This window comes from Notamacropus eugenii, chromosome 2 (assembly GCF_028372415.1).
Source record: "Notamacropus eugenii isolate mMacEug1 chromosome 2, mMacEug1.pri_v2, whole genome shotgun sequence".
Taxonomy (NCBI): Eukaryota; Metazoa; Chordata; class Mammalia; order Diprotodontia; family Macropodidae; genus Notamacropus; species Notamacropus eugenii.
In genome coordinates, this window is record NC_092873.1 from 50,855,433 (window position 1) to 50,868,712 (window position 13,280).

General features: G+C 43.7%; 2 protein-coding genes across 2 annotated transcripts; both read left to right on the plus strand.

The window, feature by feature from the left end:
• The first annotated feature begins 940 nt into the window (after positions 1–940).
• CCL24 (C-C motif chemokine ligand 24) lies at positions 941–7,519 on the plus strand. Its single transcript, XM_072640243.1, has 3 exons — positions 941–1,187; positions 3,416–3,533; positions 5,349–7,519. The coding sequence occupies exons 1-3, from the start codon at positions 1,115–1,117 to the stop codon at positions 5,521–5,523; spliced, it is 366 nt and encodes a 121-aa protein (XP_072496344.1). The 5' UTR covers positions 941–1,114; the 3' UTR covers positions 5,524–7,519.
• A 1,487-nt stretch (positions 7,520–9,006) lies between these two features.
• Positions 9,007–11,949, plus strand: CCL26 (C-C motif chemokine ligand 26). The gene is made up of 3 exons (XM_072640242.1): positions 9,007–9,356; positions 9,484–9,598; positions 11,597–11,949. The coding sequence occupies exons 1-3, from the start codon at positions 9,284–9,286 to the stop codon at positions 11,694–11,696; spliced, it is 288 nt and encodes a 95-aa protein (XP_072496343.1). The 5' UTR covers positions 9,007–9,283; the 3' UTR covers positions 11,697–11,949.
• Positions 11,950–13,280: the final 1,331 nt, after the last annotated feature.

Here is a 13,280-nt window from a genome sequence, read left to right on the forward strand (position 1 = left end):
TTAGATTGTTGTGGTCAGCCTTGCGTATTGTCTTTGGCTCTGCATTCTGCTCAGTATCTTTTCTCAAGAGTCTCCTCATGCTTCTCTGAGTTTTGATGTTTATCATTCCTTGGAACTCAGTAACATTCTATTGGGCTCTTTTGTCATAGTTTTAACACCCCTCCCCCCATCCCACCGGCAGCTCTGTCCCAGTTGTTGCAATGCCTTTCTTTAATGGACTGAGTGAAGAGAAAAGGAATATGAGATCTAGAGAAGGAAAGTGACCAGTTTAAGGTCACTCAAGTCAATTGATGGCAGAAATCAAATTAGGATATAGGTCTCCTGACACTTGGTCCAAGTGTCTCTACAATCTGGAACTAAGCCTAGGAAAATTTGTCAGTTGGGTGAGTGAGGTTCCTTCAGTTGGCCATAGAAACCACTGCCTGTGGTACAGTGGAAAGAGCTCTGAATTTGGAGCAGGGACCAGAGTTCAATCCCCTCTTCCACAATTACCTGTGTGACCTTGGGCAACCTCCCAGGGCCTCAGTTTCTCTCACCTGAAAAACAAGTTAAGTTGTTCTATTGGACCTCTAACATGACTTTCAGCTCTACATTTATGAACCTATGAACCTTAGCCAAGCCAGTAGCAGCTAACTTGATTTAACTAAGACTGTCTGGTAAGTATTATTAGGAATGCAAGAAGAGAAGGTGGGGTTGAGTTTTTGGAGGCTTAGTTTCACTGATTAATCAGCTGGAGCCAGCCCAGTTCTCGATAAAATCCCTCCAAGGACCACGCCCTGATAATGAAAAAATTGAGGTTTAGATCTGGATCAGGCCTTTTTCAGCATCCCCAAAAGTAAATCCTTTGACTCAGCCCCACCTCTAACTTCCCTTTCCTTGGGAGGTCAAATACTGGAGATTCTTTAATTCACAAGAAAGGATATTTCCTCTCTTGGAGAACTATAAAAGGGGTGGGGAAACCAGTGAAGAGTCAGAGGAGCAAGAGCAACCCATTCTCTGTTCTCTTATCTGGTTTGTTTGGGTTTGCTTTTTTTTTTTTTTTTTTTCACAAATACTAAACTATTTACAAAAATCCTTAGGTCCATTCCTTCATCTCCTCTCCCTTGACAAGACCATGAAGGCTTCCACAGTGATTCTCCTTCACCTCTTACTCGTGGTTATCTGTTGTCCAACTGCCTTTACAGCAGGTAAGATTGAATTCTTTCCACTTGTCTTCTCTTTCTTCTCTCCTTCCCTCCTTGTGCTGAAGGTATGGGTAGTATGACCTCTGCTTCCTGAGACAAAGAGCCTAGGGGATAGATTCAGTGTGCTTGGTATGAGATTTGGGGAGGTGAACGGAATGGCCAAGTGGTAGGGATTGGAGATGGAGAGGGACAGTAAGAGCCAGGAATAGACATCTAAGTGCTGAGCAGTAGGGTTGGGCCACAACATGCATTACTATACCAAAGCCTCCCTGCTACAACAATGTAGTGGGGAAAAGTAACTGGATTTGGAGTCAGGAGCCCTGGGTTCCAGTTATGGTTCACCATTACCTTGGCTTCTGCCTTGAGTGAATCCCAAACAGAATTTCGGTTTCCTCATCTGCAAAATGACAGAGCCAATGGAGTAGATGGTTCCTAAGGTCCCTTCCATTCTGATATTCTTTGATTCTGTAGGAAGTCAACTAGACTCAGGGAAGGAGTGGAAAGAAGAGAAGTAGGCAGATAGCAGGGAAGAAGGGAAGAGGAGGTGTGGGATGTTACTACTACTTCTACTACTACTTCCACTACTACTTCCACTACTACTACTTCTACTACTACTTCTACTACTATTACTACTACTTCTACTACTACTACTACTGCTACTACTACTACTTCTACTACTATTACTACTACTTCTACTACCACCACCACCACCACTGTTGGGGGTGTAAGCTCAGTTTTCACGTGGACAGTCTCGGGCAGGTAAAAGTGAGGACTTCTTAACCTCAGAGTTCTCACTTTTACCTGCCCGAGACTGTCCATGTGAAAACTGAGCTTACACCCCCAACACACCACCACTGATCAAAAGCTATTTACATGTGCCTGAAGAGTTGCAAGGCACTTTCAAGTTCAGCCATCATGACAACCCTGTGAGGAGCTGTTGACCCCATTAGAGCAGCCTCTTCCTGCCGAATTCTTGCTCCAAATTTTAGTCCATCCACACCCATTGTATAGCTCTCCATTCTCTTCTGTCGCATTCCAATTCTTGCTGCCATACAGAAAGTCAAGGAGAATGTTGGTTTTTTAAAGAAGGACTTTTGCCTTCCCAAGCAATATGCGGTCATTGGAGGACTAGAAATCAAGAGTACCTTGAAGGATCACTCTGTAACATTTTTTTTTTCTCTCCACAAGAAAGAAAATAGAAATAGTAGGGTGGAAATTTGTATTTCAAAGTAAAATTATAATACCTTCTTGGAATTTTTTACATTTAATGTATGTTTGCACAGACAGGAGAATTTATAGGAAATTATAGTAAAATGATTTTTCAAAAAAGTGTCAATTAATATGCCTGGTCCTTCTAGTGTTAAAAGAGCTTTGCAGTTTCCTAAAGGCATCCAGGTGAGGAAACTGGGGCAAACAGAAGTGAAGTGACTTTGTCCATGGTCACAGAGTAAATGTCTCAGGAAGAATTCAAACTCAGGTCATCCTGATGCCAAGTTCACAATCTAGAGCTGGAGGCAAACATAGAATTCCATCTCCCTCATGATCTTACAGATGAAGAAACCGAGACCTGGAGAAGTAAAATGACTTGCCCAGGGTGGGAGACTAGAACCAGGATTAGATCCATGTTTCCAGGTTCTAAATCTAGAAACCTTTCTTTTTATCACAGTGAGATGGGAACAAAATTGTAAGAAGGAAGGAAGAAAGAAAGAAAGAAGGAAGGAGGGAGGGAGGGAGAAGGGAAATAAGCATTTATTAGGCATCTATTATGTGCCAGGCACTGTGCTGAGCACTTTGTACACATGATCTCATTTGATCCTCACAACAACTCGGTGAGGTAGGTGCTATTGTTATCTCCACTTTCCAGTTAAGGAAACTGAGGCAGACAGAAGTCAAATGATTTGACCAGGGTCACATAGCTATGGGGTCAGATTTGAACTCAGGTCTTCCTAGCTCCAGGTCCAGTGCTCTATTGCCCACATCACCTAACGGTGCCACCTGGTTGTAGGGTTGGGGGTTCAGGCTTAGCTCTGTAGTGTCATGTTTCACCTCAACACCAGGGTTTAGGCTTCCCTGGGGAAATGGCAGTATCCTGGTTCATTTTACCCAGTAGATGCTTGACGAATGCATCTTGCTGAATTAAATAGAATTCCTAGCCATGGGTCTGAGCACCAAAACTCTCTGATAAAAGACACACAGAGAGAAAGAGGAAACCCTCTCCTTCTGTCTTTCAGGAACGGCGGTCATTCCCTCCTTTTGTTGTACGAAGTATGTACAGAAGGCAGTCCCCACAAGCCTGGTGGAAAGGTACTATGTGACCAACACGAGTGCCTGCTCCATGCCTGGGGTGATGTGAGTACTTGAGTCCTGGGCGTCATCCTTACCTCCTCCTCTTCACTCTCCTGGACCCTGTAACCAATCGATTCATTGCCTAGTCTTGATTCTCCCTTCCCAATGTCTCTCTCACCCATCCTGTTCTCTACACTCATATGATAACCATCTTAGTCCAGACCTTCAAATGCCCCTCCGAAAAGACCTCCCAAGGAGGTCTCGAAGCTGTCCTCTCTTCAACTCATTTTCCATACAATTCATTCCACGCAATTCATTCAATCCTAGTGGCCCTTTGGAGCCCATATAATACTCTATATCCCTCTTTCATGCCCACCATGCCTAGAATGCTCCTCTCATACCTAAATCATTTTGTGTATATCCCAGTATTTCCTTATCTCAAAATATGCTAAATTTCCCCATTACGATGTAAACTTCTTGAGGAAAGAACTGTTTCACTCATTTAATAACAATAATGGCTAGCTATTATATAGCACCTACTATGAGCCAGGCACTGTGCTAAGAGCTTTACATATATCATCTCATTTGATCCTCCCTGGGAAATAGGTGCTATTATTTTCCCCATTTGACAGTTGAAGAAACTGAGGCAAAAGAGGTTTAAGTGACTTACCCAAGGTCACTTGTTATCGCTATTGCCTAACACAGGATCTGTGTATTTAGTAGATGTTAACTGATCGATTGGGTCTCTTGACTAGGGATGGATGTCACGTGGTGACTTCTCCACCAGAATTGGTTATGCAGCCCCAGGAGGCTAGACTACAGAGCCAAGGGCTCCTACATGACCTACATGACTTACTTCTCATACTCCCAGGGAAAAAGAATTGACTATTGATTCCTAAACCTGGAAGGAAGCTCAGAGGAAATTTATTTAAACCTCTTCCTTTTACAGAGAAAACTAAGCCCAGAGAGCTCAAAGGACTTGCTTCAAGTCCCATTCAAGCTAGTGAATAATGGACAAAACTAGGAAATGTGTGTTGCAAAGGCCAGAGTGCTGGACTTAAGTTAGGAAGGTCTGGGTTTGAATTTTACCCCCGTTCCTTACTAGCTATATTATCCTGGATAAGTCGCCTAATTCTCTATGCCAACTTCTCTTATCTGTAAAATGGAACTAATGAAGTTGAGAGGTCCTAGCAGATTTTGGATCCTGAACTTCATTTCCATCTGCTTCCTATGAGTTTTCATAGCTGTCTTCTTCTTTAAAAAGTCTTCATGGACAATGGGTGTGTGACATGTTTCTTACTACACTATTTCTTCTGAATCGCTCCAGATTTCATTTTATGTATTGTTTTCTATGGTACAATTATTTTCCGTCACATTCTAAGTTTTCCATTATAATTTGAGCTAAATGCGTTAGTCAGGGGCACCTTGAGATTGTAGAGCCTATGAAGTTAGTCCCCTTCCCTTCTTCACCCTTTCCTCTTTGCATCCTCTACCCTCATCTTTTCCTCCCTCCCTCCCTCTCTTTCTACAGGTGCCAAGTGCTCCCCTCTATCCAAGGTTAGGATTTTGAGGTCATCACAATTATCTGAATCATATCGTAATAGTTTTGGCTTTCATTTTGGTCCATTTCTTGCCAAGTCTGCTTTCTCCATATTTACCATATATTCCTCAAGTTATTCATCTTTTAATGTGTGATTGTTCTCTTCCTTCCTTCCTTCCTTCCTTCCTTCCTTCCTTCCTTCCTTCCTTCCTTCCTTCCTTCCCTTTCTTTCTTTCTCTTTCCTCCAGACTTTCTCTTTTATGAAATGAGATGATTCAATTTTTAGTGTCCCCAAGTTCCCTTCTGTCTCTGATCATCTACTGTTCTTTCCCCCACAGCTTTATCACCAAACGAGAAAAACTACTCTGTGCTGACCCCACAAAGCAGTGGGTCAAGGATCGCATGAAGATGATAGACACTAAGGAGGCAAAGAAGTCTCTGGGGGCTGGACCAAAGGCCTTGAAAAAAACCCTCAGGAAGCCATCTCTGAACAGCACCACCCTGGTTCACTAGGATGGGGCAGCATTTACTGGCCAGGTTCCTGGGGGAATGGAATGTGTGGTGAAGGTGGTCTCTCTTCCTTCTCTCTCCACTGGACCATTGGCAGAGTGAACGGTTCATGCTTTGTACCTCCCAGGTTCCCAGAGTGTCATTTGCTGCCCATGTGACCCAGAACAGATCCTTTTAGCTCTCCAGGCCAGATCCCTTTCTCCTAATCTATAAGATCAATGGAATCACAGATTTAGAGTTAGAAGCACCTGGAAACCACTGGACTCTCCTCCTTTGACTTCATTTTATAGAGTTAATATAGTATACGTATACTATTTTTTCTATTTTGTCAAGTGTTCCATCAATGTAGACTCTTTCTTCCCATCCTAACCCCCAGCTCTGTAGTCAATGGCCCCAGTCCTGAGCTGGGCAGGGAGGGGAAAGATGAGGATTTCACTGGGAAAGGATACCTTGGTTACTGTTTGTACCATTGGGAGAGTGGAGTCCTTTCCCCTCTTGACACAGAGGCTTGTAGCCCCCTCTATAGCTCTATAGCCCCCAATTCAAAAAACTCTTTTTCTACAGGCATAGACTGTTTCATTTCAGAGTAGTAACAAATATTAGGGATTGGTTTGGTTGATTTTCTGTCATGTACAGAGAGAAAATGTGGCCTAGTGGATATAGGGCCAAGCTTAGAGTCAGGAAGATCTGGGTTAGATCTGGGTTCAACTCCCACCCCTGACACATATTGGCAGGGACCCTAGGGAGTCATTCTGTTTCTAAATAGCCCCATACCATTCTCTAAGACAAATGAGTTTATGACTGGAGGGAGTTTCTATACTGGATGGTTCCATTCCCAAGATGTCTCAAGACTGGATGGAAAAGAAATATGTGGGACACTGGGTTATTGATGTGCCTGAAACAGTAGTCAGATGTTCTCAGGGAGAGAGAGGCTCTACCTACACTCTTGGACCAGACCCTAAATGAGCCTTACCTGGGGCAGCTCCATTTAGCTGCTACCTTAAGTTTGGAGTTGGAGGACCTGGAAAGTTATCCCCTCAGGGATCATGGTATTATTAGAGTGTCAAGGGGCCCCTCATTTTACAGATGAGGAAACTGAGGCAGAGAGATAGTGTGACTTCCTTGTGGCCAAACAGTTAACAAATGTTAGCGGTAAGATCATAAACCTAGAATGGACCTGGAGGGACCTTGTCTAATGGGTTCATTTGGCAGATTGGGATAATAAAGTCCAGCGAGTTGGGCAGTCAGGACAGTTGGAGGGTATCGAGATACAGCATTGATGTGGAGAGGGGTTAATTTCTGTGCACTTCTTGTATTCTAACTTGTATTATAGTTATTTGTGTATTTATCTTATCCCTTTCCCTGGAATGTAAATCACTTGAGGTCAAGGCCTCCACCTCCTTCCATCTTTGTATCTGCAACTCCAGCCCAGTGCCTTTTATTGAATGACTTTTTAATAAATGGCTATTGAATGAAATAAACTGAACTTTGGTTGAGATGGGTCTGGGAGAAGGTCCACAGGCATATTTTTACTAGGAGCTTTCTGATAATCAGAAAGTCTGCTTTTCCCGTCTCAGAGAAGAGGGTGCTGTTTGTTTCTTGAGAGGATTTGCCATTATGTGGTGTGGTGGGTAAAGGTGGATAAAGGTGCAGGACCCAGAGTCAGAAGACCTGTGTTCAAATCATGCCTTAGACATTCACAAGCTGTGTGACCCTGGGAAAGTCACATAATCTTTTGGTGCCTCAGTTTCCTCATCTGTAACACAAGGCTAATCATAGCATTTAGGGTTAGCATTTGCCTCATATGGTTGCTGTGAGGAAGAAATGAAATAATATGTAGAAAGCATTTTGCAAACCTAAGGCACTCCAGAAGTCCTAACTATTATTTAATGGTTCCCTCCCTCAGAACTGTTCACTACCCCCGAAAGTCACTTTGTACTCATTTTGTGTAGCACTTTATAGTGCCCAGAGCAGGACATTAAAATGATTCACTACTGCTCTTAGTCTCATGAAGTCATTAATTTTGTAAAGTGGTGGCTTCTGGGAGGGTGGGGAGGATTGAGCCTCTGGTGTAGCTGCCTGTGGGAAGTTGGTTCTGAGGGGCTTGGGCTGAGGGGCTGCTGCTTTCCCAACCTACACGAGGCTGAGTAGGGTGTGTAAACTGAGGTTTAAGGGTCAACCCAAGGACAAATGTGTGATGAACAGTGGAGCTGAGGTCAGACTGCAGGTGGCATACCTTCTTAGTCTTCCTTTAAGGACCTGCTTCCAAACGGTTTCAGATCTCAACCTGGAGACATGGAGACCATTCTAGGAGGCAGGTCCCCTCAAGCTGCTGTGGAGATGAAAACCTTGATCAGAGTGCCCAGCCGAGAAGGGAGACCATGCAGAAAGAGGAAAGAAGGTTGGGAGGACCTCATGTAATGTTGGCAGGGTCTCACTTGGAGTGTCCCCAGAAGACTAGCTCTCTTCCTGCTGAAACATTCCCTCTCCCTCCTCCCCTCAAATTTCACCCAACCTGGAGATCTCAGTCCAGCAGCTTTGCAAGGGAACAAAGTACTTTTGCCATCTCATGAGTGGAGTGTGAGCTTAAATGGTGCTTCCAGTGATGTAAATGGGCTGCACTGAACCATTAGTGTTTTTACAAGGCACCTTGGAATGAGGACACCTTGTGCAACTCTACTTGGCTAGATTTAGGTCTCAGTAAATGGAGTTAGGGGTCTATCTGTAAAGGGGGGGTAAGGTCTCCCCCTTCTCCCTCATCCCTCACAACCAATCAATGGCCAAGTCTTGTCAATTCAGTCTCTGTGACCTCTCTCCAACATATTTGCCCCTCTCTCCACTCACACAGCCTCACTACCTAGGTTCCCATCACCTCTTGCCTGAAATATTGCAATAGCCCCCTAATTAATCTCCTTGCCTTCAGTGATCTGCATGCCCTAATCTATCCTCTGCATAGCTGCCAAAATAACTTTCTAAGGTACATGCCTGATGGTGTCATTTCCCTCTTCCAGAACACTACCTATTTGCACTTCAGGAAGGAACCTTAGAGGCTGCATTTTACAGAGACTCAGACAGGTTAAGGCAGGGGTGGGGAACCTGCAGCCTTTTGACTGAGTCCACATTTTATAGACCAAAGCCTTTTATTAAGGGAATATGTTCTGTGAAGTTTGGAGTCAGTCAAAGGGCTGCACTTGAGGACCTAGAGGGCCACATGTGGTCTCAAGGCTGCAGGTTCCTCACCCCTGGCTTAAGGGATTTGCCCAGGCTTCCAGGTAGTCAGAATCCAGAACTGGTCTTTGGGACTCCCAGTCTATCATTCTACTCAAAATGTAAAGTAAATAAACAAATGAACTAAGCCTTATTGAGCAATCCAGCAAGGCTGAGGTGACTGCTTGGGGTAGGATCCCTCCCACATTTGCCTCCCCAGAAGTTGCAGACCTTCCAAAAGTTCCTTGGCTTGGACATTGGAGCGCATTGGGATGAAGCAGAGACCATTTGTTCTATTTTCCACTATTTGCATTCCCTCTGGCAGTTTTCCTTCTCCCACCTCTACCCCACCCTCTTGACTTGTGCAGCCCTTTAGCCTCTGGCACGGATGAGGCTCTTTAACTTAGGCTAATAAGTCAAACCCCTGACATCTTTCTCAACCACAATATTCTGAGGAAATTTCTTCAGAGAGCCTCTTCTCTAATAAAAAGAGAGTCAGCCTCAGCTTCAGCATGACTGTGGAGCCAAGTGGAGTCCGAAGGAACGCTGAAGGATCATGCAGGTGTCTAGGATAGTCCTCTGTGTCCTCTTGTCTGGTGTTCTCTGCTCCAAAGGCCAGGCTGCCATACGTAAGGCTACTCCCCCGGCTGCTTCCTGAAGCTTCTCTCTTTTCTCTCAGGGCTGGGTGGTAGGGAAAAGGGGTGAGTAGGATAAGACATTTCCAAAGTCTTTCTGGCTTGTTTTTTTTTTTTTTAGAAGGCAGTAACATTGCCAAGTACTGCTGTGAAAAATACAGCTCCCGACCCATCCCCAGGAAGCTGGTACAGACCTTTGAACTGACCAGGAGCAACTGCGGGCTATCTGCTGTCATGTGAGTATATGTCTGGCCTGGAGAATGGGGAGAGGGACTCAGAGATGCCAGAGACCAAGCAACCTTATGACCAGGCAGAGTGCTTGGCCTTTAGTGTGACTGAATGATTGATGGGCTCATTTGCTCCTATCCCACATTCAAAATTACTAGCTGTGGGACAGTGAGCAAGTCCCTTTCCCTCCTTGTTCCTCTATTATCTGTAAAATGGGGAAAAGAATTCTATGATTTGAAGTCACTCAATGTCCCTGAGAACAGGACTGATATGATGCTATAGCCTGGTCTGTCATGTAGCATTTCCAAGAAAACTACAGCTACTTCTAGGAGGTTTGTGTGGTTGTTGTGTTGTTGAGCTGTGCCTGACTCTTTGTGACCCCATGGACTTGACCACGGGGTTTTCTTGGCAAAGATACTGGAGTGATTTGTCATTTCCTTCTCCAGCTCATTTTACAGATGAGCTGAGGCAAACAGGGTTAAGCAAGATGTTTAACCCAGGGTCACAAAGCTAGTAACTCAGAGGATGGATTTGAACTCAGGTCTTCCTGATTTCAAGTCCAGGGCTCTATCCACTGTACTACCTAGTTCTTCCATAGGAAGATCATAGGGGTCCAATTTTTCCTCTGGGTTTAGGGTTAGAATATATGCAACCTGAATGTGGTCTGGGAAAGCTGCAGGTGGGGTGAGATGGGGAGGGGGACTGTTTTATGGCAGTGAAGTAATAGATCATCAATAGAGAGCTGGAAGGTATGTCAGAGATCATCTAGTCTACCCCCTTCATTTTACAGAGGGGGAAACTGAGGCCTGGAAAGCTTAAGTGATTTAAGATTATAGAATCATAGCTGTGCAAGTGATGAGGTATGAGAGGAAGGACTAACATAGAGAGATTAGATGGGGGAGGAGGCCTGGTAGTTCTGGAAATTTCATCAGGAATGAGTTCAAGAAGGAACAATACATATATGTCTAGAAGGGTATAAAAGTCTTCTAAATTCAAAAAGAAATAAAATGCTAAGGGGACAGAGAAAGGGGAGAGGATGAGGGGAGGTCTCTGGAAGGGAGGGGGAGGTAATAGCTTAAAAGGAGGGTATAGAAAGGTGTTTAGATTAATGGGAATAGGAGGACAAGGGAGGGATCAAGAGGAGAAGGTAGAGAGGGGAGAAAGGAAATTGCCTGAGTGAATTACTTTACTACATAATAAAAGGGCAAGGTAGTGGGTAGAAGTAAAGTAGAGCAGTCAGGAGGGGTAGGAAATAAAAGATATGCACAAACATAAAAACAAAGTTCAGGAGTAGAATTTGTTAGAGAAAGTGGATATGTATATATGTGTATGTGTATGTATGTACCTGTATCTATATAGAAATATATCCATGCTTAGTTGTAGACTGGGGAGGGGTAGGAAGAGAGAAAAAAGAACAACGTAAAAAGTGCACAACAGAGAACAAAAGAAAACATAAAGAAGTAAAGATGGATAGCTCTCAACGTAACATGTAGTATTTGTTACATAGGCTTTCTTGAAATGGAAATTTATTGCTATGTATTTTGATTCCTCTCTTATGTTCTGCTGTGCACATGACATGTTTTCTTTTCTTCTCTTATTTTGTGTTTTTTTAATATTTGTTTATAATATGCCTTTTTTGTATACTTAAGTTTTACTATTTAAGTCTAAAATAAAAAGAAAGATTTTAAAAATCATAGTTCTGGATATGGAAGAGCCCTCAGTGGCCTTTAGTCCAGCCCCTTTCTTTTATAGGGGAGGACACTGGGATCCTGTGAGGCTGAGATGACCACATGAGGAGTAAACATTAGAGGCAGAGCAGCATTTGAACCCAGGTCCACTGACTCTGGAGCCTGTCCTCTCTCCAAGTCCAAGATAGGACACTAAAGGGTTGTTACAAGGAGAGCATTTTGTAAATGACAAAGCTAAGGTTGTGTATCACTGGTGTTATGCCCATGAGGGGACACAGTCAAAAGATAGGGGTTGTTTTTGTTTTGTTTTCTCTACAGATTCATCACCAAAAAAGGACAGAAAGTTTGCGCTAATCCTAAAGCAGAATGGACCCAGAAATATGTGGCTTCCCTGAAATTCCTGGAGGTCTCCACTTGAATTTGACTTCACACCCAGAACAGGAAGGGCTGAGCAGCCCTGCTGCCTTCTCACTAACCCAGAAGCCCCAAAGAGGCCAGAGACTCACTGCCACAGATAGAGCTAGAGAGTCCTTGGTTTCATGACTGAGGAGGAGACGGGACTTGTCCAGCAAGGTCTTTTACTATAAAGAGACTACCTGGGAGGTTCTCCTTCTTTGACAGGACATTTAACTAAATGCTATTAAAATAAATGTTGTTGGTTTCCAAAGCTATGTGGCGTCAGCTGTGATACCTTTGAAACACGGTATAGTTTAAAGATGGATGAAGTCAGACTCCGGGGTTGTGGCTTTGAGGACTCAGTTAACTGCTCTTTGCTAACCATGTGACCTTGGGCAGGTGGCTGCACCTCAGTTTCTTCATCCTTCAAATGAAAGGATTTGGCCTAGAGGCCTTGTCTAAATCTATGATTTTAATTCATGTGGCCTTTCTGAATCACAGTGTCCTCATCTGACAAAATAAGTGACCTGGGCCCCTAAGGGCCTTCCTGCTCTACATTCATGATCCTGTAATTATAATAGCTAACACTTATAGGGTACTTTAAGGCTTGTAAAGCACTTTATATGTTTTCTTATGATTCCTACGATAGCTCTATGAAGGTGTTATTACATCCTCATTTTACAGATAAGGAAACTGAGTTTAAGTAACTTGCCCAGGGTCAAACAGACAGTAGGCACCTGAGGTAGCAGTTGAACTCAGATCTTCCTGCCTTTAAGTCCAATCCTATTTACAGTACCATCGAGCTGCCCCATCCTATCACTACTTATGACCAAAGGAAAGGGAAGAGCAGCTGCTCAATTAATCCATCGTTGTCGATCAACTGGTGAGTCAAACAATTCATCAAACAGCTCTTTTTATAGCACCTACTCTGTGCTTGTAGTTGTTGAGTCATTTCAGTTATGTCTGACTCTTCCTGACCTGATATGGGGCCTTATTGGTAAAGATACTGGAGTGGTTTGTCATTTCCTTTTCCAGCTCACTTTGCAGATGAGGAAACGGAGACAACAGGGTTAAGTGACTTGCACAGGGTCACATAGCCAGTAAGTGTCTGAAGTCACATTTTAATTCAGATCTTCCTGACTCCAGGGCCATCACTATATCTGCTGCAGCACCACCCAGCCGCCTGCTAGACTCTAGGGAGACAAACACAAAAGGGAAACAATCACAGGCCTCCAGAAGCTAAAGTTCTAAATGGGCAGCTAAGATATACATATCCTTGTGCCTTTTGAAGGTAGACAAGAGATACAAACTAACCTTGGTGTTAAGGGCATAGGAAATATAAGGTAACCTAGGTATGAAGTGCATAAGAGATACAAAGTAACCTTAGAGTGAAGGACATATAGGAGATATAATGTAACTTTAGTGTAAAGGGCATAAGAGATACAAAGTACCATTAGAGTGAAAGGCAAGGGCACCTCAGGTGTCTGAGGAGATCAGGAAAGATCTCATGCTGAAGAAAATGCTTCTAATGAGCTTTGAAGGAAATCAGGGATTTTAAGACTTTTTGTGGGTATAAATCATGTGTCCCCATTGAGACCTTCAGTTC